Here is a 24,357-nt window from a genome sequence, read left to right as displayed (position 1 = left end):
AGCACATTGAAGAGAAGAGAAATTAGAGAGTAAAAACATCAGTTTCCAAAGGCTGAGCCACTGCAGTCTGATGGTCTTGTCATGTGAAAGACCATCATTACGCAGACAGATAATAGGTCTGTTTGACTGGATAGACTGTGGCAGTCTCCGCCGATTGTCATCAGTGTTTTTGTCTGGGCTGTAACCATTATGTCTCGTCTCTTTCTTCTTTTTATCCTTTTTCTTTATCTTTATCTCCAACATTTTCTCAGACATTCATTTTCCTCTTTAGACCACCCCTCCCCAGGGCCCTCTGTGTATGGAGGACCCCGGGGATGTCGTAGGACCACACAAACCAACATTGCATCAGACTGTGGAGATGAAAACAATCAGAAAGACTGGGCATTTATTCTGAAAGGGGCTACAGTACTGCAGGCTTCTTCTCTTCTTCTATAGACTGAGCAACCGTTGACGTATTTCATTCAACTTTCCTGAATTTGACATTTTCTAAACGTAACGTCTCATGTTGAAGTCCATATTTTGTTACACTTCTTTTATGTTGCCGAAATGAACAATAACCCAGTGACTTAATGCCCCTGCTATAAGCAGCAGTGAGTGCTTCCATTGTTACAATGGATTACAGTAATGGCTCGCTGTCAAGTTTTGGGAAGGTGGCCAACAGGATTATGCAGTCACTCCTGTAATGCCCTAAACCATCCTACCGTTAAATCACAGTCTCCTCAGATGACCTCAACACTGACTGTGACATTTACATCAGTTTAACCTCAAACAACATTGATTATGTACAGTGTTTAGCTTAATGCTTAGCTAATTTATCTTTTTATATCAACAGTTGGTAAGCTTACGCGCTCGTGATGACGATGCAGCTGCTCTGAGCTCTAATAAGCCCACTTAACGCCGTGTGCCTTACACCAAACAGCAGATAAAACAAAGTTAGCAACTAGCCTGTGAACTTAGCGGAGGATTTGTCTCCACTGACGAGACAGAGACACTGAAAGCATTAATAGGCGAGGCCAGAAACTCAGTTTCAAATGATTGCTAATGCTAACTGACTATAGGCTGAAAACTGCTGGGAATATTTAGCCAGATGTTTCCCAGCTGGCCTGAAAACCTCTTCCTCCCAGCAGTCCAAAGCTCCTGTGCTAACAGTGTGAACACCAACACTCCCTTGGTAGTGTTGCTAGCTGCACGGCCACCTTAGCTAACAAGTAACTGTAGCTTCAGTCCTGGATGTTTAAACAAATAAGCAGCAGTTAGCAGGTACTCTGGTTATATGCTGCCCCTATTTGTTGGGAGTATGAATTCTAGGTGGCTAATTCTTACGTATTGCATTAATGCATACGCAATGACAGATTTTGATTTCAGGTATGAATTTTATTACCAATGGAAGTATTTTCCCCAGATTCTGAGTTTATTATCTATATCTATAATTTTTTTAATTCCTTATATCAGCATTGTCCTCCAAAAATTGTGCATCGGTCCCGCTCTATTAAATACTGGGATAGTAGATTTCATCCCACACTGTTAACTTTGATGTGATTTTTTTTGGTCAACACTTGCTAATATAATATGGGATATTTCAGGTGATTGCCACCTGCATTTCAAAAACATTGTTCAGGTCTTGTTATGATAATAAATGCAGTGTACTGCAGCATGACAAAGAATTAGAAAGTCCTGATGCCAACGCTAGATATTTTAAACACAATAAGCCATCACAAAGCAAATAGAGCTGACTGAAAAACACGTTAACATAACAAACAGTTTATCAGTGTATTAATCAGGCAATCCTGCTGTCCATAAGGCAGAGCTGACAGTAATATTGCTCTACAGGTGTACAGTTACTGCAGGTGGGACTGAGTTTCTCCTCAAGCCCTGGTTCCTCCCCCGCTCCGTCCTCTTTTCTCATCAGAGCTGTAATCCCAGACAGAGACTGCTAAATAGCTGGGATCTGATGTCACACACACACACACACACACACACACACACACACACACACTGACTGTCCTTTCAGGCCATTCAAAACTTCTACAGACTCTTGCTGTGATGAATGTGAGTGCACACACACACACACACACAAAGTGGACACACAAGTGTTACACACAGAATGCAAACTGTATGCAAAGTGCCACATACTTACACACACACACTCTCACACGCACTGCCAGCAGAGAGCAACAATAGCAGCCATTTATAATGATACTGTTGTGAGATTCTCAGGTGTCCTGCTTATTATTTCTTCTGTGTAACTCTCTCTTTTTCCTTGTTTAGCTCATTTTAATTAATTCACTACCTACAAAAGGTATTCCAGCAGGATATTTCCAAAAAGTATTTCAGGATTATCTTCTGCTGAATATAATCTTCAGTATATTTCCGTCAAGGCTGTGAGTAATTCTGATATTTTAACGCTCCCAATATGTCACAATATTTCCTTGGTCTGCCCCCAATATCTCCAGTTCCTCTTCAGGTGGACAGTGAATTCAGTGATGAGAGGCAGAGGTGCATCATGGGAGGAAATGGTGTAATATAACAGTGTGTTTATTTGTGCTAAAGCAAACAGAGCAATTCCTTAATGAAACCCAGGGTGGGACTGTTTACTCAGAGCTCTCTTGCTCACTCTCTCGTCTGAACACTGAGGGCACTGTACTGCGTATGATCCCTGCTGGAGTGTGTGCTGGCACTGCATGGTCCTTCACACACACACACACACACACACACTGCACAGTAGCAGCACTCATCTGCTTGCAGCTCAGTGAAAATATTACCTGCCTTCAGCTCAGATGAAATCAATCATGGTTTTCAAACATGAGACAAATTCTCGCTCAGGCTTTAGATGCTTGCACAGACAACTCTGCTCTCCTCTGTCTTACACACAATCATATATAGACCAGAGCTGCCAGTGGCCTTTCAAAATCTGGAAAAGTTTGTGGATTAACATAGTGAACTGAAGCTTTAAAAGTTTTTGGAGTTGATCTTGGAAATATCTTTGACAGGATTGGATTTTTTAAAATCCTTTTTAGCCATCAGTGCGTTGAACATTTGACAAATCATTGCAATTAATGATATATAGACATCAGAATTTTTTACTCCCTAATATCCGTATCGGCATCAGCCCAAAAAATGAGAATCGGTCAGGCTCTAATTTGTCTTTTCCAGTGGAAATCTAGACTGACAACAGACAAATCTCATTGTCTTTGCATCTTTCTGTCTACCAGGATCCGTCCTCAGCTGGCCAGAGAGAAGATCGAGGGCTGTCACATCTGTACCTTTGTGATGCCCGGAGAGCCTCAGGTGGTCCTGGGCAAAGACAAGGCCTTCACCTACGACCACGTCTTCGACATTAACACCCAGCAGGAAACCATCTACAACCACTGCACTGAGAAACTCATCGAAGGCTGCTTCGAGGGCTACAATGCCACCATCTTTGCATACGGACAGGTCGGTCAACAGGCTTTTCTCTTGCTTTTAAGCATGGTGCACAAAAAGTCTCACATTCACATTCACTGACTTTCCATCGCTCGAGGGGATGGAGCTGCTTGCAGCATCCCAAGATTTATGGTGGCATGTGATATGACATAAAGCTCATTTCATATCATCAGACGAGCATTACGGGAGTGAACAGGCCTCACAGCTGCTGCACCGGCTCTGTCAATACACTATCAGCTGACATGTTCCAACCTGCCTTCACCACCACAGCTTTATATTGGCTCTGATAGATTAGCCTCGAGAAGCAGAGATAGAGGGAGTTTATTATCCAATCAGAGCAGAGAGTGAGCAGATTGCTTCACCTCATACCGGAGCAGGGAACTAAACTGCACAGTCAAAACATCACAGAGAGACATTATACAGATGAAACACTAACCTGTCCGCCTCTGGCTTCACAGTTTAAAGGAGTAGGTACACATTTTGGGATTACACTTTAAACTTTAAACAACATATAATATAAATGAGCTGTTAGGCAGGGTTTGTTATCTCTGAACAGAGCCATGCTAGCTGTTTCCACCTGTTTCAAGTCTTTATGCTAAGCTGAGCTGACTGGCTGCACGCTACATTTTCATATTAAACAGACATATGAGAGTGGTATCAGTCTCGCTCTCGGCAAGAAGGCAAATAAGCCATATTTCCCAAAATAAACTTAAACTATTTCTTTAATAGTCTGTTCAAGTCTAATCTATTAATACAGAAGTTAATAATATACTTAAACTTTTTTTTTTTTTTTACACATTTTCATGCCCACTTACAAAGCAGAGAGTTGAAGGTAATGCACAGCTATTGCCAGTGAATTTGTTGTCCTACACAGTTGTTTCTTTGTTTGTTTGTTTTCTTCACTTTTTTATTTAATATGAAACAGGCAAATACAAATGAACACATTTCTATATGATGATTTATCATATATCCTACCAAAATGGCAGACGCCTGGACACAAAAATAAAGGTTAAATTAAAATAATATGAATAAAATAAAAAACTTTCTTTTGTTGTTCCCTCCAAATAAATGCACAAATGTCATATTAAACGTGCTACATCAGAGAGAACATTGACTTTGTCTGACTACTAGTGATTTTAAATGCCAGTCATCAGGTTGGATTCCAACTTGCTCCGTAGTCTGATTCAGTACGGGACAAAAAAAAGTATTAAAATTAAAGTCTGTCTTTCACTCACTTTTAAAACAAATGCACAGGCTGGCCAGATCAAGGCCTTCGGACACAAGGTGATGGCGCTCATGCCAGTTTTGTCCACAGGGGGCGCCAGAATCAACACAAAATAAAAGTTCATTAGCTGCTATAATCGACACATTGTAACATTAAGGTTTTGTTTGTCACTTCCTTACTCTCTTCAACTACATCGCAGAGACCATACCTTCAATAATTCCACAAATGTCACATTAAATAGGATGCAATACATTCACAAGTAACCCTGTATATAGAGCAAGACATATATCTCCTGCTTTGATTGCACCTCTTTCACATGTAGATTTATTTTAGATATGCCAACATTGCTCTTACTTCAGCATATAAAACTGTTGTGGCTTTCGCAAAATGTTTGGTGTACTGAGTTTTTTAGTTTCTGTGTCTCCAGCTGCAGCCGACACTCGAGTTGAACAGCAGCCGTTAAACTTTCCCTCCTCTTAATCTTTCCCTCCGTTCTTCTTCTCCCTGTTCATTATTCTCTCCTCACATTGTTCCTGCAGCCCTTGTGTTCCTGTCAAAGAGCCTTTCACAGGGCGCAGTGGAGGCCACACATAGAAACCTGACACACACACACACACACACACACACACACACACACACACTCACAAACACAGTGTATGTGAGTGCGCAGTTAGTAACGACATAGGTGTGGTCTCATAGTAAAAAAACAGACAAACAGACACTACTGTATCGCTCACGCGCACTCCCTCATCTATCACCGCACACACTCCTGTCAGGGTCTCTTTTAGGGGAGAAGGGTGACGCGTGAATTTGAGCTCAATGTTGCATTCCTCCCCTTGTCACCGTGGCGACCACCCCATCCCCTCTGACCCTCTCCATGTTGTGAAACTCCTCAGAGCTGCACCCCAACCTCTAAGACCCAGAGAGTGTTGGAGGCTTACATATATGATGAGATATACAGACGGAAAAACACTACACCACAACAAGTCCACACAGAAATAGACTTTTATTCCCATTTTGGTAAAGTGACTGACGACTCTGTCTTCTCCCCCTCGTCCAGACAGGTTCGGGGAAGACCTACACCATGGGAACCGGCTTCGACGTCAACATCGGAGAGGAAGAGCTCGGTATCATTCCCCGTGCCGTCAACCACCTGTTCAGAGGGATCGAGGAGCGCGTACAGACTGCCACCGAGCAGGGCAAGCCTGTTCCTGAGTTCAAGATCAACGCACAGTTCCTGGAGGTGCACAAACACAAACACAAACACACAGAGGAAGACAAAATTTTAACCATTTCTCAGGATTTTAAACCTCAAATAAAGATTCATTTATCAGCACTCATAACTCAAGACATCCACTCCATTTAAGATCCATCAGTTAGATGTAGCTACAGCGTTCAGACAGCAAGGGGTCAAAGGTCGGCCGGGGTGCAGTGATTTTAAGTTGTCAAAGCATCCAAATGACCCTACGGCCATTAAACTGTCATTAATCTGTCTCTGCTGTCAGCTCCTGGATTTATTTTTAACTGCCAACAAGTGGCTGCCACCAGCTGGTGAGGGAGCAGCTGGGGGGAGCAGATGAGGCTGGGAAGAGATAAAAATATTGACTATTGATCAGGCAGTGAAAACGATCTGACTTTTTTCTGTCTTCTGTTTCTATTGATTTGATACACTCTCCAGTTATATAACGAGGAGGTGCTGGACTTGTTCGATTCGACACGAGACATCGAGGCCAGGAAGCAGAGGTCCAACATCAAGATTCACGAAGACGCCAACGGAGGCATCTACACCGTCGGGGTGACCACTCGCACCGTCACCTCTGCAGCTGAGGTCAGCTTCAACACCCCGAAACCTTTTTTTCTCCCATCACCACCATCTTTGTCCAGTGGGCACACTTACCATGTTACAAGCGACCGTTCTGCATTTTGTTATTTTACTGTAAAAATCATTGTTTTGTGACTAGAATCCAGTCAAAATAAACGTATTCTGAAATGATATATTTGTTTCTCCACCACTACAAAATTAAAGGGTCGGTTTCAGGCCCAATAAAGTTTGAGAACCACTGCTCTAGTACTATATTCTGCTGAGGAAATAGTCCTCATGAAAGCTGATCATAGCGAGGTTATTAACCATAGTTTAAATGATGAGAAAGAAAAAGAAAATAGAAAACATGTCACCTTTGCTTGCCACAAAACAGAACAATTTATCCCTTTGCTATACGACATGAACCTCTGGAGTGGGTCTGACCTTCACCCAAAGATGTCTGCCATGTTTGAATAAACCCTTTGTGTTTCCCATTATTCCTCCCTCCGTCTCACGAGATTCAAGATTCCATTTTCAATTTAATTGTCATTATGAAAAATGGATAATGAAGTTATAGTCCCTTTATGCTTCTCACAAAAAAAACAAAAGTTTCCTTTCATTTCTCTTCTCACAGATGATACAGTGTCTGAAGCTGGGCGCCTTGTCTCGTACCACCGCCAGCACCCAGATGAACGTCCAGAGTTCGCGCTCCCACGCCATCTTCACCATCCACCTGTGCCAAGTTCGAGTCTGCTCTCCAGATAACGACGTGCGTACTCTAACACACAGAGGTGGCTCTCTGCTGTCGCTGAACACGTTCCAGTAAAAGATTCAAACTCCTACGTATTTATTTTGCGTTCTGTTCTTTCTCTTCCAGGATAATACGACAGACAACCGTCTAGCGAACAACTCTGAGATTAATGAGTTTGAGACGCTGACAGCCAAGTTTCACTTTGTAGACCTGGCTGGTTCTGAGAGACTGAAGAGAACTGGAGCTACAGGAGACAGAGCTAAAGAGGGCATCTCCATCAACTGTGGGCTGGTGAGGAAACTCGGAGCGTGTCTGATTCTGCACTGGACATTTCATGTTACCCAGTGCTGTGCAGTCACAGGTCATAGTCATGTATCATATTGATTTATTTGATACATTATGTTTAAGTTGAATGAGTGAATCTTCAATTTACTCTTTAAAAGCACATATCAACACTGGGATTTTGTGGCGCAAGAGAGCCCCCAGGTGGCCAGAACATGAACTGCACACTTGATTTCTTTCTCTGAAAGTACCACTATCTGTAGCTTCCTGAAATTGTTTTTACCCTAAAATATCCAATCACATCACAGGCTTGTCGTTTCTGAAGTAAAGCTCCTTTCCTGTTTTTCTTTCCGTAGCTCGCTTTGGGAAATGTCATCAGTGCTCTGGGAGACAGGAGTAAGCGCTCCACCCACGTGCCTTACAGAGACTCCAAACTGACCCGGCTGTTACAAGACTCACTGGGTGGCAACAGGTTTGTGCTACTTTGAAATCAGCGATTTGAGCCACATGAAAACATCATATACCTCACCAGTCTGAAATTAAAAAAATTCCATCACAATCCAATGAGATCAATGATCACTTTCTTCATTTGTCCGTTCCTCAGTCAAACAATGATGATCGCCTGTATCAGCCCGTCAGACCGGGACTTCATGGAGACCTTGAACACTCTGAAGTACGCCAACAGAGCCCGAAACATTAAGAACAAGGTGGTGGTGAACCAGGACAGAGCCAGCCAGCAGATCAGCGCCCTGAGGACGGAGATAGCACGACTGCAGATGGAGCTGATGGAGTACAAGACAGTAAGAAGGCAGAAGGGAAGGGTGGAGGCTGGTAGAGATGAAATTAAAGAAAACTAGAGAAAGTAAAATCAGTGAGTAGAACACACATTTGATGATGTTAATTGAGCTGTGTGATGCCCAGGGGAAACGCATGGTGGGAGAAGATGGCATGGAGGGCATCAATGACTTGGTCCATGAGAACTCCATGCTGCAGACGGAGAACAACAACCTGAGGGTGAGAGTGAAGGCCATGCAGGAGACCATCGATGCCCAGAGAGCCAGACTCACACAGTACCTCAGTGACCAGGCCAACCAGGCCCTGGCTAAAGCAGGTGAGCACTGGGAGAAGACTGCTCGGTTAAATAAAGCACACTAAATAGACGTCTTTGACTTCACATCAAAACTGTTATTTCTTTACATTCTGGTGATAAATGTGGTTATTTTTTTAATGTTTTGAAGTAAAATTGTTAAAAGTAAAAGTCAATTATACATATATTTATATGTGTGAATTTACTGTATACTGGGGGTTGACCGAGTTCAGCCTGGCTGATCGAAAATTTGACCTGCTGGTGATGCTGCTAAATGAAAAGTGAGCTGGTTCACCAAAGTAGCCTATGTTTCTGAAAACAATAGTAGAGAGTAGGTTGAGTAGGTTTAAAAATCTTCATCTTCATCTTCTCCATCACTGCTCCTAAGTCAGCATTATTCATATTGAAGCTAACCCTCTGCTTCTAGGTGAAGGCAATGAAGAGATCGCAAACATGATTCAGAACTACATCAAAGAAATCGAGGAGCTCAGGTATGGAGTGACGACATTTTTTATTTTATTCAATTTAAATGCTTTAGTCTCATTTAATAAGCATAAGTCATTCTAAACCACAGAAATAAATGTCGGCAGGAATTCAAGCCTAAAATGTGTATTGCTGTTATTTTTTTTATCTTCTAGTCTCATTGAGATAAATCTCTATTGAAAGTTTTAAAGCAATTGAAACCACTTGTTTATGTAATCAGACAGTAACACTCTCCCATGCTCTTGCAGAGCTAAACTTCTTGAGAGCGAGGCCGTGAGCGAGAATCTCAGGAAGACTTTGTCTCGGGCCTCCACGCGCTCCTCGCTGTACGGCGGGCCCAGCTCCTTCTCCCCCGCCCTCCTCGCCCCCGAGAAGGAGGCCAGCGACGTCATCGAGATGGCCAAGAAAGACCTGGAGAAGCTCAAGAAGAAGGAAAAGAAGAAGAAGAAGAGGTAGAGTGTGGGATTTGTGTCATTCTTTTCCTTTTGTTTTTACTTATTCACATTATTTTTAAGAAAGGATGGTGCTGAATCGTGTGAACTTCCTTGGAGGTGAGTTACACGATACAAACATCGTGATCAACTGAAGAGAGAGTCTGTTGTCATGGCGAGGGTGTGTTTCATGGTGTGTTGTGGGTAATTATCTCCTGGCTCCCTGCATTAGCAGTTTGCACCCTGATGTTTCTTTAATGGAATGATGGCAGGATAGAGACAAGATGATAATGACAGCTATTAATGTTGTTCTGCCACGCTGCAGGACACTATTTATCCTTTGTGTTTCTGTTCGTGCACTTTGATTTCTTTACGTGCGAGGGCCAGCTTGAGATCTTGAGGAAAGTGAATCTGTGACCTCGCAAATTAAGCAAAATCTGTCTGTGTCATCTGCATCTCCACAATCAGGATTCATGGTTTGTGAGAGTCTCCGCACTCACCTGATCTTTCTTGCTGCTCTCTTTCTCCCGTCTCGCATTATTCCCTCACTTGCCCCCAACTTCTGCGGGCCTGTCTGCCTCCCCCTCTACCTCCTCCTCACCTCCACACCTCACCATCCTCACCCCATGCCACCCTCTCTGAAGACTAAGGCGATACGAAGAAAACCACCACCACACACCTGTTGAGCACACCAGGTTTGCTACATCCCACCTAGGATCAGGTCAAATCTGAAACTGGTTCAATTGCCTGCGGTGCAAAATCCGCACCATGTAATTGACAGGGTTTCAGTTAATCGTTGACCTGGGTCCGAACCTAAATCTTCCCTTTCTGAGTTCCTGAAGTTACTAATCTCTAACTTCTTCTGCACCTACAGGTGGTTTACACTCCTGGAGGGAGGCAGATATTTTAACCAGCTCTTACCTCTTCCACTTAACTTCCCTTTGTTTTGTTGCTTTTTTTCCTCCTGACTACACACAGAACAATGTTGATCAGATCTCATCATGAGTAATGTCTGAAATTTAGAAAATAAACAAATAAAGAATGATGCTCTGTGGAATTTGGTCAACAAGTCGTGTGTAGAAGCCCTTCCGATGAAACTAGTTTGTAATGTGGACGGTGGATTGTGATCGTTAGTCGTTCCCAGTGTGCCCCCTCATGCATTCACAGTGAAATCATCCATTAATCAACACTGATTCCACATCTGCTCCTGATCCGATCAAGTGTATAATCATTTGCATGTGCACCTTACCCATCGTTGCTGTAATTTGAATTGCAGTCAGTTCCAGATGTGACCTTCTTTGAGGACTGTGTCTTGGTTGGTGGGTGGCTGACAGTCTTTTCCTCTTTCAGTGTCAGCAAAGACGAATTGCCAGACAATGAGCAGGAGCGAGGAGGCAACGATGAGGCAGAGATGGTAGGTGGAGAATCACTTAAGCCACATTTCCACTGCAGGGACTGGGCTCTAAATAACGCTCCAGGTACATTATTAACCCCCTAAAAACTCCTAACTTGGGGGGTAATACTTTCCGAAAATACTAGTATAGGAGTATTAGGAGTAAAGTAGGAGGATTATTCTTAGAATTTATTTTCAGCCATCATTTTTAAAAATCTGCAGCTGCAAACCAGTTTGTATTTGTTCATTGTGCTTTGACACATCAAAGTGGTGTTGTAGAAGAAAGCAGGCAACAGATGGACCCTGAGCTGGATGTAGAAAGGGCCTTATTGCCACTAGGGGGCCCAACCAGAGGAGAAAAGAGCTGCCTACTTTAAATCATGTTTTTAAATCAACTTTTTGTCAATCTTTATGTATTTATTTATTGTTTAACACACACTTTAGCTACTTTAGCTTTAGCTCTTCTTAGAAATGCATGACTAAAAATGTGCGTATAAGGGGGCCTGAAAAAACACAGTCTGCCTAAAGTAATCTGTTCATTAAATCCTGCCCTGGAGTGACTGAGCAGCGTGTAAAAACAGCCCTTGCTTTCATACGTCAGAAGACTAATTTGCCTGATCTCCATGGTGGAAATGCAGACAATAATGTAGTGAAGGAACCTTTCGCTTCCCTGAAAAGTAGTTCCTGGGAATAAAAGTTGCGGGTACTTTGGGTGGAAACTAATGGAGTGTCGAAACAAACCTGTCAATTTCAATCATCGAAATCAAAAGCAGGATTGCCGATTCAACCCAATAGTTAGTGGAAACGTAGCGTACATTGTGCTTTTAGATTGCTGATTCGGATATTCATCACACATTTCTTGTGTGTATTTTTATTGCCTTCTTCATGTGTCTGCTTGTATGTTGTCAGGACGCCAGTGACCACGAAGAGGGTGAGGAGGCTGATGAGGAGGACGACTCTGAAGAGGCAGTCGATGAGACCTCTGAAGAGTCTGAGGCTGAAGAACTGGATGAGAAAGGTAGCGAGACACGCTTATATACAGCCTCTTTTGTTAAAGTCATAGTTGGTAATAAAATGGAAGAGGCACGGGGATCTGACGATGCTTTTGTGTGGCAGAAAACGTCCAGGCAGACCTGGCCAACATCACCTGTGAGATCGCCATCAAGCAGAAGCTGATAGACGAGCTGGAGAACAGCCAGCGGCGTCTGCACACTCTCAGGCAGCAGTACGAGCAGAAGCTGATGATGCTGCAGAACAAAATCAAAGACACACAGCTGGAGAGGGACAGGGTGCTGCACAATATGGGTAAGAGACACATCAACAGATGCTTGACTTCGGTGTCGAGCCTCGGAAACAGATGAGATAAACTTGAAAAATTGAACAAAGTGCCTTTCTTTCATCGTTTTCTTGTTCACCTCCAGGCTCAGTGGAGACGGGTACTGAGGAGAAGGCCAAGAAGATCAAGGCAGAGTACGAGAGGAAGCTGAGCTCCATGAACAAAGAGCTGCAGAAGCTCCAGTCGGCTCAGAAGGAGCACGCCCGCCTGCTGAAGAACCAGTCGCAGTACGAGAAGCAGCTCAAGAAACTGCAGCTGGATGTGACAGAGATGAAGAAGACCAAGGTAAAGGGTTTCTTTTTCTTTTTTTCACTTTCTCTTTCACGCTTCACACTTGTTTCGTTGCAGTGCTGATTTTCTCCTGCCGTGTTGCATCTTCACCACCAGGTGTCGCTGATGCGTCAGATGAAGGAGCAGCAGGAGAGAAACCGAGCTGCAGAGTGCAGGAGGAACAGGGAGATCGCCTCTCTGAAGAAAGACCAGCGCAGAGCGGAGGTGAGAGGGATGGAAACACTCACACAGAGCTCTTCATTAACCTTATTTACTAGTTTGTTATTACATATTATTTTTTCATAGTACTTTTTAGATACAAGCAGAGATATAATCAAGAGTAAACCCACCTAAAATTGAGATTTTAGGGGTTTTTTGTGTTTCAAAAGTAAAAATTCCTGCTTTCCTAAAAAATAAGATATTTTTATTTTATGTTATATATGTATATTGATTGGTTGCGTCATGTCTTGACTTTCAACCACCCTTCACACACCCACTAAGGATGACATGATATTCATTTCTTCTCATAGCATCAACTGAAGCAGATGGAGGCCCAGAAAAGACAACAGGAGCTGATTCTTCGCAGGAAAAATGAAGAGGTGAGACACACAAAGTCACATCACAACAACATCCGCTCGTGTTTCACTGAAATATGGATAATAACACTCTCTTTCATGACCTGTGTCAGGTGACAGCTCTCAGGCGGCAGGTGAGGCCCGCGTCCGGAAAGGTGAGCAGGAAGGTGAGCCTACCTGAACCTCTCCAGGAGCCGTCACATCGAGCCACCCCAACGAGGATGCATACCTATGGAGTGGCCTCATCTAATGGAGCCAGGTGTGGAATCCGAGTGCAATAATGCGTGTTAAGGTGTTTATCGCACAGTTGTGTTTTATCAGTTCTAAAAGAGCCACGTCTTCTTCCTCAGGAGTTCCCCAGTGCGGATTGGAAGTGCCTACCTCAGCAGGACAGCCAGGACCAAGTGGCAGTCACTGGAGAGACGTGTCAGTGACATCATCATGCAGAGGTTGACCATCTCGAACATGGAGACGGATATGAACAGACTGCTGAAGGTAACACATCATGTCATGAGATTCAAGATGGCTGTGGAGAAATAAAGCAAGAAGAGAAGAAACTGTGTTTTTCTGGTACTAAAATAAATGGAAAATAACATTTTCCTGTGAAACCTTTTTAGTATAAACCTTTGTAAACGCCCTTTCTATTGCAGTAAATATTATGAACTTCACACTACAGTTCCTTCTGTCTGCTCTTGACTCCATCTCTCGATACTCTCCAACTGCTATAGCAACGGGAGGAGCTGACCAGACGGAGGGAGCGAGTGTCCAGAAAGAGAGAAAAGATGGCAGTGGAGGGTGCAGACGCCGACCGCTCCCTGGCCTCCCTGAACGAGGAGCTGGAATCTTTGAGCGCCAACATCGACTACATCAACGACAGCATAGCAGACTGCCAGGCCAACATCATGCAGATGGAGGAGGCCAAGGTGAGGCGGTGGAGAATCCCAGAAATCTGTGATTGTCGAAAGAAAAGCAGGGCAAAGTGGGGATTTATACCGTGGCAACAATGCCAAAGTTGGAGTTTTCAAAGTATGAACACAGTTAATAACAGTACACAGTGCTGTGTCATGCTACCTCATTAGCTAGTATATGCTTGCACTGGACTGTAGCTGCTAGTGGTAGCCCTTTATTTACCAGAAATATGTAAGAGAGTAGTATCTGTGTACACTTGAGTCAAATACATTGCCCTACGTCTTAGTTTCTTGTAATGTGTCTTTCTGAATGTGGTCTTGTTCTTGGCTACAGGAGGAGGGAGACACAGTGGATGTGACGGCCGTGATCAGCTCCTGTAATTTATCAGAGGCCCGCTTCCTGCTGGACCACTTCATGAATATGGCCATCAATAAGGTACCGACCACCCTCACTGACCCAGTGCTATTTCAGTTACAGGTTTCTGTATTTTTTCTGGAAGCACCTTATTTAACCTGAATGAATCTGATTGCATTGTGATTGCTGGTTTGTGCTGTTTGTTGTTGTGGCAACTTGTATACAGTCTGCTCATCGTGATCTTGCGTTCGTAGCCGTGGCTCCATGATGAGGTTGAATTCAATGAGACTTTAAATGGAGCGACTTGATTAAATTAAGTTTCAATTAGATCAGATTAGATTAGATTTGATGAAACCAAATTGGCCCCAGCGAGGAAATACTTTCAACCCAGCAGCAAAGAACAAACACAGAAGCGGAGATCATTACGACAACATTAAACAGCTAAAGTTAAAGACGCAGCGCCGTCATGAGGTTTGTGTCTTCAATGATAATCTGTTTGCTGTGCGGTCATTGTCAGGGTCTGCAGGCATCTCAGAAGGATTCCCAGCTGAAGGTGATGGAGGGCAGGTTGAAGCAGACGGAGATCAACAGCGCCACCCAGAACCAGCTGCTGTTCCACATGCTGAAGGAGAAAGCAGAGATCAACCCGGAGCTGGACGCTCTGCTGGGCAGCGCTCTGCAAGGTGGGAAACACCGACAGGTCACCTGAACATGTCAAGCACATTCACCTTCTTAATCAGCATTTCTTTCACCACATGGCTACATTTTATTTTGAAGGCCCCAGTATTATTTGAATTGATAATTTGTCGTGGAAATAATCATAGTAAGAAAAACACATGTCAGTTTTTAAGAAACAAAAAGCAGGCCTGTGAAATAAAGAGTAGCCATCTTCTCATCTTTGGGTTTGATTTTTGATTTGGTTGTTTTCTTTGTCTGTTGTGTTGGTGTTAACTCAGAGTTAGGTTACCTGTCACCAGGTGAGTATGAGATGCATAGCAATGTGACTGTGTTTGAGAGAGCGTGGCACATGCGCACTACAAGACAAATATGTAATTAAAGTAAATGATCCAATCCTTGTTCTGTGTTCTTTACTATTTTTCTTTTAAACCTCAAAAATATATAAAAACTCAAGACGTAGTTGTATTGCAGTTGATAGTAAATGTTTATATTAAATGCTTTAAAGGGACAGTTCACCCCTAAATCCAAAATACATATTTTATCTCTTACCTGTGTAGCTATTTATCCAAGTTATTTTGGGCTGTGTTGCCGAGTTATATTCAAGAGAAGGCAGACTTTTTCTACAGCTGATAACTTGACAACTCACGCCAAACCAATCTTGATGGATAAATAGCACTACAGGTGAGAGGGAATACATGCATTTTTAATTTTGGGGTGAACTCTCCCTTTAAATGTGCTAAACTACATGAAGAATTCTTGTAGTGTGCATCAACTTTCAGACCTCCTTTAAAAAACTAACCCAGCTGCAGTAACTCTGCCACTTCGTGCATGATGTGTTAAGTCACCCCATCTGCTAGCAAGTCCCACTGACTCAGGTTGTTGTCACTAAAACTAAACAGCAGTCTGAATCCACGCTGCCGCAGGAATCCAAGCGAAAGTCTCGTGTGCACAGCAGTTTGTGTCCCTGTATTTCTGTGTTCTTCTCTCATGCTTTCTCCGTTTTATTACATTACATAAATACAACACCATTGCTTTCAGTCGCCACTAATGAGATCCGATTGTCCCCCTTTGTCTTAAACTAAACCTGGTGACCCCTGACCTTGTTATGACCTGCTGAAGCTGTAATCATTGTTGTGCTGTAATGTTTAGCTTTCTGTTTGGACGTGAAAATGTTATTTGTTAGCAGATATTTTACCATTAAAGGTCCCATATTATTCTCATTTTCAGGGTAATACTTTTTATTTTGTGTGTCTATTACAAAAATGCACATTGTTTTCCTCATACTGTTCATTGCTGCAGCACCTCTATTCACCCTCTGTCTAAGTGCTCCATTTTAGTGCCTGTCTCTTTAAGGCCCCCCTCCTGATTAGACCAGTCTAATTGGACAGCTCCCACAGGCCTGAGCAGGCACCGCCCACCATCTTTCTGCATCAGGTCTGCTGGTGTTTTTGTAACCACAGCTGTGCTGGGGGCGTGGCTAAGGGCGGTGACTATATAGTTGTGACATCACCACTTTATGGAAGCCCTGATGGCTCGTTTAAAGGCACAGTTTCTGATTACGGGCTTTGAGCATTTTCCCATTGATTGAGCATTTTGATACTTTATAATAACAAAAAAACTTACGACTCTACAATATGGGACCTTTAAGGAAAGAAACAGACATTGCTTTGTAATTGAAGTAAGAAATTCTGTTTTTCATTATGATTGTTTTACTGTACAGAGAATGGAGATGAGAGCAGTAGTGACGAGTCCACCCCCAGTCCAGCCACCGAGGGGAGGTAAGGCCAAACACAACTTTTAAACTTTTTCATGTTAAATAGTCAGCTTATGTTTTCATGTGTCATGTTTACAATGAGTAGGTCTTCTTCATGTCATAGTGGGAAAAACGCAGCTGTGACTGATAACATTAATTATGATTGTGGTCTATTTTGGTGTGTCACTTGGTATCGTACATGCTAGCTCACTGGGACACTTAAATGGAACAAGCCATCGTTAGTGTTATTTATTACACTACAACTTTAGTTTTAATACAGCACATTTACAGCACACAGGTTTGTCTAATTCTGGCTGATTAGATGTTGATGTTTATCAGAGCTGGGAGTTTTTTCATGTTATCAAACTACACCACTAAAACAAATGATAGAGTTGCATTTTGTCTCGCCAGAACAGAAAAAAACAGGAGGTAAATGTCAATCAAAACAGTCTGTAAACACAGTCTTGTGTAGAGGTCTGATCAGGCTACATCAGCTCTTACACCTGTGTGGGTGGACCAATGGCATGTAGGGCCTTTAGAGAGCTCATACGGTGTATGATAGAAACACATCTATCTATGCTCCAAACAGCTTGTCCCGTTTAGTTTTACTTTATTTGTACAATTAAAGTAGATAATGACCACATACTTGCACAACTCATGCCGTCAACCACAGCTTTACTTTGTGTTTAGTGCTAATTAGCGAATGTTAGCATGCTAACGTATTAAACTAAGGTGATAAAAAAAGTATATATATTACCTGCTTAGCATTAGCATGTTAGCATGTGTCGAATGTAACTAACTGATCACCTCTGACTTTGTTTCAGCACACTGGCGTCGGATCTGATGAAGTTGTGTGGTGAAACCAAACAGAGAAGCAAGGTACTGTACTGTGCAATACACATACTGATACTCATACTGTATATAGGCTTATATACAGATCCATTATGCTATAGTAACAGTGCAAGCCAAAAAAAAACACATGGACACATATATGATGTCCTAAAATGACAACTTTGCTCCCTTCCGCAGTAGTAATTCATAGGACTTGTAATAATGACTAACCGGTCCATTAACTTGTGAGTCAGCTGAATATTGAGCCATACTATTTTGGTCCCTCAGGCTCGCAGGCGGACCACCACCCAGATGGAGCTGCTGTACGCCAGCAGTGGGGATCTGTCCTGTGAATCCCCCACCGGAGACTTCTCGGCCCCTCTGCTGCCTCTCTCGGAGCGTCTGGAAGCACCGACGGACATGCAGGGTCACGCACTTGGTCAGACCCCTGACCGCGAGCAAACTGTTTCCCCATCTGCACTGTCTGCGAGGCCAGCTGCCATGTAAGAGTTCAAGGCATCATTTCTCAGTGGGAGACTAATATCTCAAGACATTTCTCTCCATTTGAAATGTTGAGTATTTATTTCGGCGGGCGGATGATACATCCGAGTGTTTGTACGACTGAATATGACCCCTGTTTCTTTTGTTGTTTGCTTCGTCTGTAGTTCTGGATCCAGGTCACCGACAGGGACTGAGAGGAGGCAACTGGAGCGCTCGCCCCTCAGCCGAAGAAGGGCGCAAGAGAAAGGACCCACAGCGACACACATCCCGGCACCAATACACACATCTCAGCTTAACACAACAGAGGCTAAAACTAAAGGCAGTGACTACAAATCCCTGTAAGTGAGAGGAACCATCAGTACTAATGCTTTACATGTTTGTCTTGTCCTCAAGTCCTTTCAACTGAGAGTTAATTAATAATTCCCACATAATGTATTTTATCACTTTTTCTGTAAGCACAGAGAAGATAATCTTCATATTTGAATGGACTTCATTTGCATGTTACTTTGTTTGCTTATTCAGGTTGGAGGAGGCTCCTGTACTTGAAGGCCATAGGTAATGTTCACGACCTCATTTACCTCTAAACTCTCTTCTTCTATTTTAAAATCCAAACTTAAACATATCTTGCTGTTGTGTCATGTGTGTTATAGAGGTGTGATCAACCCTGTGACGGCCCTGAAGAACAGCCGCGGGGCCAAACTTCAGTGTGTCTATGTCGCAGAGGGCCACACCAAACCTGTGCTCTGTGTAGATGCGACAGATGATCTGCTCTTCACAGGATCCAAAGGTCAAAAACGACAAAAAATGAACAGCTTTCTTTGAAAAAAATGTGTTTTTGTCTGTTCTCTAACGTGTGCTTCTTATGCTGTTATTTTCAGACCGTACATGTAAAGTCTGGAACTTGGTGACGGGTCAGGAGATCATGTCTCTGGCAGATCATCCAAGCAGTGTTGTCTCTGTCAGGTACTAATATCAAACAGTCGTACAAGTTAAATAGTACGAGTACGGAAGTGCTGTTGATGAATAATTCTGCCTGTTTTCCTTGTTTTTTGCTGTTTCATTTCAGGTACACTTCTAGTCTCGTCTTCACTGTTTCCACTGCTTACATCAAAGTGTGGGACATACGAGACTCTGCCAAGTGTATCCGCACGCTCACGTAAGCAACACCATTTCTTCTTCCAGCATCTTCACAGCTTAAAGGTCCCATATTATGCTCATTATCAGGTTGATGTTTTTATTTAGTGTGTCAAAAAGAAAATGTTTTCATGCTTTAACGTTTAAAAAACCCATTATTTCTCTCATGCTGTCCATTGCTGCAGCACCTCTATTCACCCTAAGTCTGAATGCCCCGTTTTAGTGCCTGTCTCTTTAAGGGCCTCCTCCTGAAAAGCCCAGTCGACTCTGATAGGTCAGCTCTCACTGGCCTGAGCAGGCATTCTTCGTGGATTGAGCATTTTGATACTTTTACAGTATTTATATAGCACCTAGAGCTACTACCTATTGCATTCAAGTCACAACACCATCGTTGCCCCCTCAAGTGGTTGCCAGATTGTTGCACTAATGTTGCTAACGCTAGCTGGCTAATGTTAGGTCAGTACAGTATGTCATTTTTACTTTATTACCACAAACGGACAACTGAAAAATGATTTGTCTACATTAAAATGTTATCAGTATGACCTTTAAGTATAATGCGCCTAATGAGGATATTGTTTTTTTGCGGGTGTCAGGTCATCAGGCCAGGTGGGCTCTGGGGACGTCTGCTCTTCTGTCAGGAGTTTATCCATCCCACCAGGAGAGAGTCAGATCAACCAGATCTCTCTCAACCCTTCTGGTTCCTTCCTCTATGCTGCTGCTGGCAATGCAGTGCGCATGTGGGACCTCCGCAAGTAAGTTCAAACAGATTACTGTTTTATTTGTACAAACCATTTAGATAGAACAGATTTAATCTGCCTTATTTTCCTTTCCCTCCTTCCCTTCCTCTAGGTTTGTGTCCACAGGGAAGCTGACCGGCCATTTGGGACCTGTCATGTGCCTCACTGTGGACAAATTAGGCAGTGGACAGGATGTTGTCCTCACTGGCTCCAAAGACCATCATATTAAAGTAAGAGACTCAGATACACACACACAAATACTGTAATTATATTCCCATTCCTGTGTGTGTGCAATAAACGTTTGTTTTCCAGATGTATGAGGTGGCAGAAGGCGCTCAGGGTAGCCTCAGCTCCAGCCATACGTTCGACCCCACTCATCAGGACAGCGTGGAGTCTCTGGCCGTGCACGGAGATGTTCTCTACAGTGGCTCCAGAGATTACTACATCAAGAAGTGGGACTTGGCTAGTAAACAACTGCTGCAGGTATGCTGATACAATGACAGCTTAGCATACATTCAGAAGCTTTTTTTCCCGTTTTCAGTTCATTTCAGCTGAATAAATCCGGTAGACACTACAGTAATCTGGCTGTTGTTTCCTCTAGCAGTCTGCCAGTGCTCAGGCAGACTGGGTTAGCGCTCTGGGCGTTGTGCCAGGCTCCCCGGTCCTGCTCAGCGGATGCAGAGGAGGGCTGCTGCGCCTCTGGCACGTCGACTCGCTTGCGCCCCTCGGCGAGGTCCGGGGGCACGACAGTCCCATCAACGGCCTGGCCACCAACAGCAGCCAACTGTTCACTGCCTCAGAGTGAGTCACAATACAAGCTCATGTGAATTCTTGTGCTTTCAATCACAGTCTGTAGTGATACGATCCTGTCAAACATACTGAATCTGAAGCCAGGATTTGGCGTGCTGCTTTTGTTGAACTATTTCCTGTGTGTTTTTTGTCAGTGACCGCACAGTGAAGGTTTGGGAAGCCAAAGGATCTCTGGAGGAAGGAGTCCTGTGACGCCCCCTTCCTCATAATCACAGTAAGACCTGAAATCAAGGATCGTCTACTGGCTGTTACCCAATCAAAAAGAAGCATTTGTGAGGCACCAACATCACCCGTGGCACGATGAAGTGTTGGATAGGCTGATATTTTAGGTCAAGACGAATCACAGTGGAGCCTCTCAAGTCTCCAGAAGAGCTCGCAGGACTACAGACCCGTTGTGATGGACAGGACCTTTCATAACAGCTACAGCAAACGATAACATAAAAGGAAAACTGTGGACTTCCGGTTCAGAATGAATCGATACCGGAGTCTCTGCTGTGCTTTCTACATTCCTCTCCTCAGCTGAACACTAAACAACATGGATACCTTCTATGCACATAGTGAATTTTGCTGGAGCAAACAAAATGCTTAAATGCTTTGCCTCCTCGCACCATCTGTGTCACAAGACAAGACATGGAGATCTCCTGCTCACCAGCAATAACTGTGAGTCTGTCCTGCGTGTCCACATGATGTGTTTTTTCTCTGCTCTCCAGGTCATTTTGGGTATGTGTGTGTGTTCTCTGTAACCAAGGACCAAAAGGCTACTGAAACTGTGTATGGTCTTATTTTTGAGCTGCTACTGCCAAACCCTCTAGTGGAACATGAGGCCTGTCTTTGACAGAGTCCTTAAGCATTTTTCTTCAAATTTCTGCATTTCTTCTGGTGTTTTATTCAGTGTTAAAGGCGCACTATGTAAGAATTGGCCACCTCTTAAATTCATACTCAAAACAAATGGGGGTCAGCATATCACCAGAGTAACTGCTAACTGCTGCTAATTGTAGCTGCCCATAGCTAGTAAGCTTAGTTAGCCGTGCCGCTAACGGTTCGCACTTGGAGCTTGGAAACCAGGGGACTATTAGTGTTTACAATGCTAGCACAGGAGCTTTGGAGCTGGACGGGGCTAGCTGGTTAGCATGCTGATTTCAGAACGTAGATATCTCTGCAACACAATACATTGACATCATACCGTCAAAACTGCTATTTATTCACTTTGTGTTGATAATTTTAGTTATTTTTTGAATGTTTTCAACCTACAGTTCTTACATAGAGCCCCTTTAAGCTATGTCATTAAAGCAACTGCTGACTGATGTCACTATAAAATGTGTGTATCACGGCTGAACAGCAATATTCCTACATACTGAAGCTTAAAGGCTACTGAGTCAAGCAGTGGAAAAGATAAAATGCAGAAGCTAGCCACACACAACATGTTTCCTTTAGTTTTATTGCCCATTTGTACTGATTGAATAGTCCAGTGAATCAGTCTATCATTTACAAAGGTATTTACAATGATTAAATATATGATTTAAAGCTAGTTTCACCACATCAAATTATGTAAATTCCTCTTGTTTCAGAGGCTAAGATAGCAGTTACTGCTAGCAGAACTAGCTTAACTGGTGTTACTTTATTTTTCTAGTTTGATCAAATTTAGCTGCTGCTACAATTTTAAATTCAGGAACATGGTAGAGAAACATGGGTGGATTAGCTTTCACCAGCTAGCCTTAACTAGCTAGCATGTGGTCACCGCAGTTTGATTTTTGCTGCTCAAATTTGATAATGTAGATTTTTGAAAGCTCTGTGGTAGAATCATTTTGTAGATGGTAAAACAGATGTCAAAAAGTCAGTAAGGGCAGAAGTAGCTTTTTCCGAGCTTCTCTAGAAAAAATGTTAGTTACCCTACAATCATACGTTGCTTTTATTTGTTTCACACCAGGTAGAAGAGGCTAGCTGTTACATCCTGGTTAAAATATAAAGGTGTCTTAACGTTTCCCAAACAGCTTCAGTATTTCAGCCAATGTGTTGTCACCAGTCCCTAATAGCAGCTGGATAATCTGGTTTCAGTATCCTCTAGCTGATACACAGACAGTGTCCAAGTATTTCTAGCCTTAAGTGGTGTTTTAGTTTCCCCTGCTGAATGTTTTTACTTTCCTGTCAACTTCCCTCTGGCTTCTCTGACTTGCATCTCTTAGGCCTCTGGCAAACATCCTCTCGTGACTCGGACTTTGATTCTATAAATAAAAAGGTTACCCTCCGAGTATTTAAAAGCTGGAGTACAACTCCGGCAACAAGTGCTTTTCGGGAACTATTGCTTGACTCGTATAGCTGTATAGATGTGAATCATTCATGTTGATGAAACCAAGCACCTTTTAATTCCTAAATCATGGGATATGACATGTATTCTGTGAGAGCAGTTGTTCCTGAGAGTTGTGTCTATGTGCGTGTTTTTCGATCCAGATGTTGTCATAAGCTCTCATTCCGTCCTCCATGTACAGTGCTGTTCACCTCTGCTGTCTTAGTGTCTGTAAACTGCACACATGCTGCGGTAACCATATCAAACAGCGTTCAGTCGTTAAAGGGGCACTATGTGGTTCAGGAGAAGAAATTCAAACTCAGAATTTTAATATTTACAATATTAATGAGGTAATAATACAAACTCAGAAATATTAATATTTTCCATGAGTGAATAAACAAGCTGTTCTCAGAGGGAAATAAGGTCCCAAGAACACTGTTTGATGCTAGAATGGTGGCAGGGTCCGCCAAATGTAAAAAAAGTAAAACAGTATGAACTTGTGTTGTCCTTTAAGGTCAGTTTGTTTATTTAGTCATGAAAACAAAGAGAGTTTGTTTATTTAATTTGTTTAGGCATACAAAAATCAGTCAAAGAAGATTTTTCTCTTCTGGTTAAAATGTCTTCCCCAAAACTATGTAGTGCTCCTTTATTTATTTATTTTTTTGATTTTTGACTTTGCTGTTGTGTCTTCCTTATCAATCAGAGATTTGAACTAATTTCCATCACATGCCTCCATTGATGATCGACTGCACAGAATATCTGTGATGGATTGAGGGGTATTATCAGTGCCTGTAATAAGTCCTACGAGTAGTGACTGTGGAATCACTACCCCAAGGTATATCATGAACTACTGCATCATGGGTATCCTGAAAAAGTATTGCTTCTGGTTTGGATAATGGAGGTAGCAATGCAGTAGTCAGTGGGACTCCAGTAATTGCACTGAAAAATCTAAACTTCATCAGTTTTCTCCCCTTTGTGTCACAATAAAGTTAAACACACAGGACTGAAATGGACAGAAACTGGTTTTTGTTCCCATTGACTTGCACTTGAATTGCTAAATAAATAATCCCACAAAAGAAACAATGTGAGCTCTAAGAATCCCTAATTGATAATTAATCAGATATGCTGCTTTAAATCGTAATTATCCTTTCTAATTCTAGATGTGTCTTATTTTGAAATCGGACTGTAAATCTGCTCTTGTGTAAATACGACGGTTGTTTTCTTCCTGCTGATTCTCTTTTTGTGCAGAATTTTCGAGTGATTTGAAATATCAGCTGCAGTGTGAAAATAAACTTTAAAATAAAAATAA

General features: G+C 42.7%; 1 protein-coding gene across 4 annotated transcripts in view; it reads left to right on the top strand.

The window, feature by feature from the left end:
• Positions 1-24,357, top strand: part of LOC311252546 (kinesin-like protein KIF21A) — a 38,127-nt gene extending 13,770 nt beyond the window's left edge. The window contains exons 2-37 of one of the 4 annotated variants that reach the window (XM_084345773.1): positions 3,213-3,435; positions 5,709-5,891; positions 6,327-6,476; positions 7,084-7,218; positions 7,327-7,491; positions 7,839-7,954; positions 8,087-8,282; positions 8,404-8,593; positions 8,997-9,060; positions 9,301-9,504; positions 10,128-10,178; positions 10,834-10,897; positions 11,786-11,894; positions 11,993-12,181; positions 12,298-12,497; positions 12,600-12,707; positions 13,013-13,081; positions 13,171-13,316; positions 13,408-13,552; positions 13,786-13,980; positions 14,300-14,401; positions 14,838-15,003; positions 15,277-15,297; positions 16,719-16,776; positions 17,576-17,630; positions 17,871-18,085; positions 18,248-18,421; positions 18,606-18,638; positions 18,734-18,870; positions 18,962-19,046; positions 19,150-19,239; positions 19,811-19,969; positions 20,067-20,184; positions 20,267-20,437; positions 20,559-20,755; positions 20,899-24,357. In XM_084345773.1, the coding sequence (XP_084201899.1) occupies positions 3,213-3,435; positions 5,709-5,891; positions 6,327-6,476; positions 7,084-7,218; positions 7,327-7,491; positions 7,839-7,954; positions 8,087-8,282; positions 8,404-8,593; positions 8,997-9,060; positions 9,301-9,504; positions 10,128-10,178; positions 10,834-10,897; positions 11,786-11,894; positions 11,993-12,181; positions 12,298-12,497; positions 12,600-12,707; positions 13,013-13,081; positions 13,171-13,316; positions 13,408-13,552; positions 13,786-13,980; positions 14,300-14,401; positions 14,838-15,003; positions 15,277-15,297; positions 16,719-16,776; positions 17,576-17,630; positions 17,871-18,085; positions 18,248-18,421; positions 18,606-18,638; positions 18,734-18,870; positions 18,962-19,046; positions 19,150-19,239; positions 19,811-19,969; positions 20,067-20,184; positions 20,267-20,437; positions 20,559-20,755; positions 20,899-20,956 (4,741 nt within the window). In that variant the 3' untranslated portion in view covers positions 20,957-24,357. Of the gene's footprint in view, positions 1-3,212; positions 3,436-5,708; positions 5,892-6,326; positions 6,477-7,083; positions 7,219-7,326; positions 7,492-7,838; positions 7,955-8,086; positions 8,283-8,403; positions 8,594-8,996; positions 9,061-9,300; positions 9,505-10,127; positions 10,179-10,833; positions 10,898-11,785; positions 11,895-11,992; positions 12,182-12,297; positions 12,498-12,599; positions 12,708-13,012; positions 13,082-13,170; positions 13,317-13,407; positions 13,553-13,785; positions 13,981-14,299; positions 14,402-14,837; positions 15,004-15,276; positions 15,298-16,718; positions 16,777-17,575; positions 17,631-17,870; positions 18,086-18,247; positions 18,422-18,605; positions 18,639-18,733; positions 18,871-18,961; positions 19,047-19,149; positions 19,240-19,810; positions 19,970-20,066; positions 20,185-20,266; positions 20,438-20,555; positions 20,756-20,898 lie in introns of all 4 variants that reach the window. The other 3 variants (XM_084345772.1, XM_084345775.1, XM_084345774.1) reach the window with 3 other exon arrangements.

Source organism: Pagrus pagrus (assembly GCF_965226575.1).
Source record: "Pagrus pagrus genome assembly, chromosome: 23".
NCBI lineage: Eukaryota > Metazoa > Chordata > Actinopteri > Spariformes > Sparidae > Pagrus > Pagrus pagrus.
Note: the sequence above shows the minus strand (reverse complement) of the source record. Positions and strands in the feature narration are given on the sequence as shown.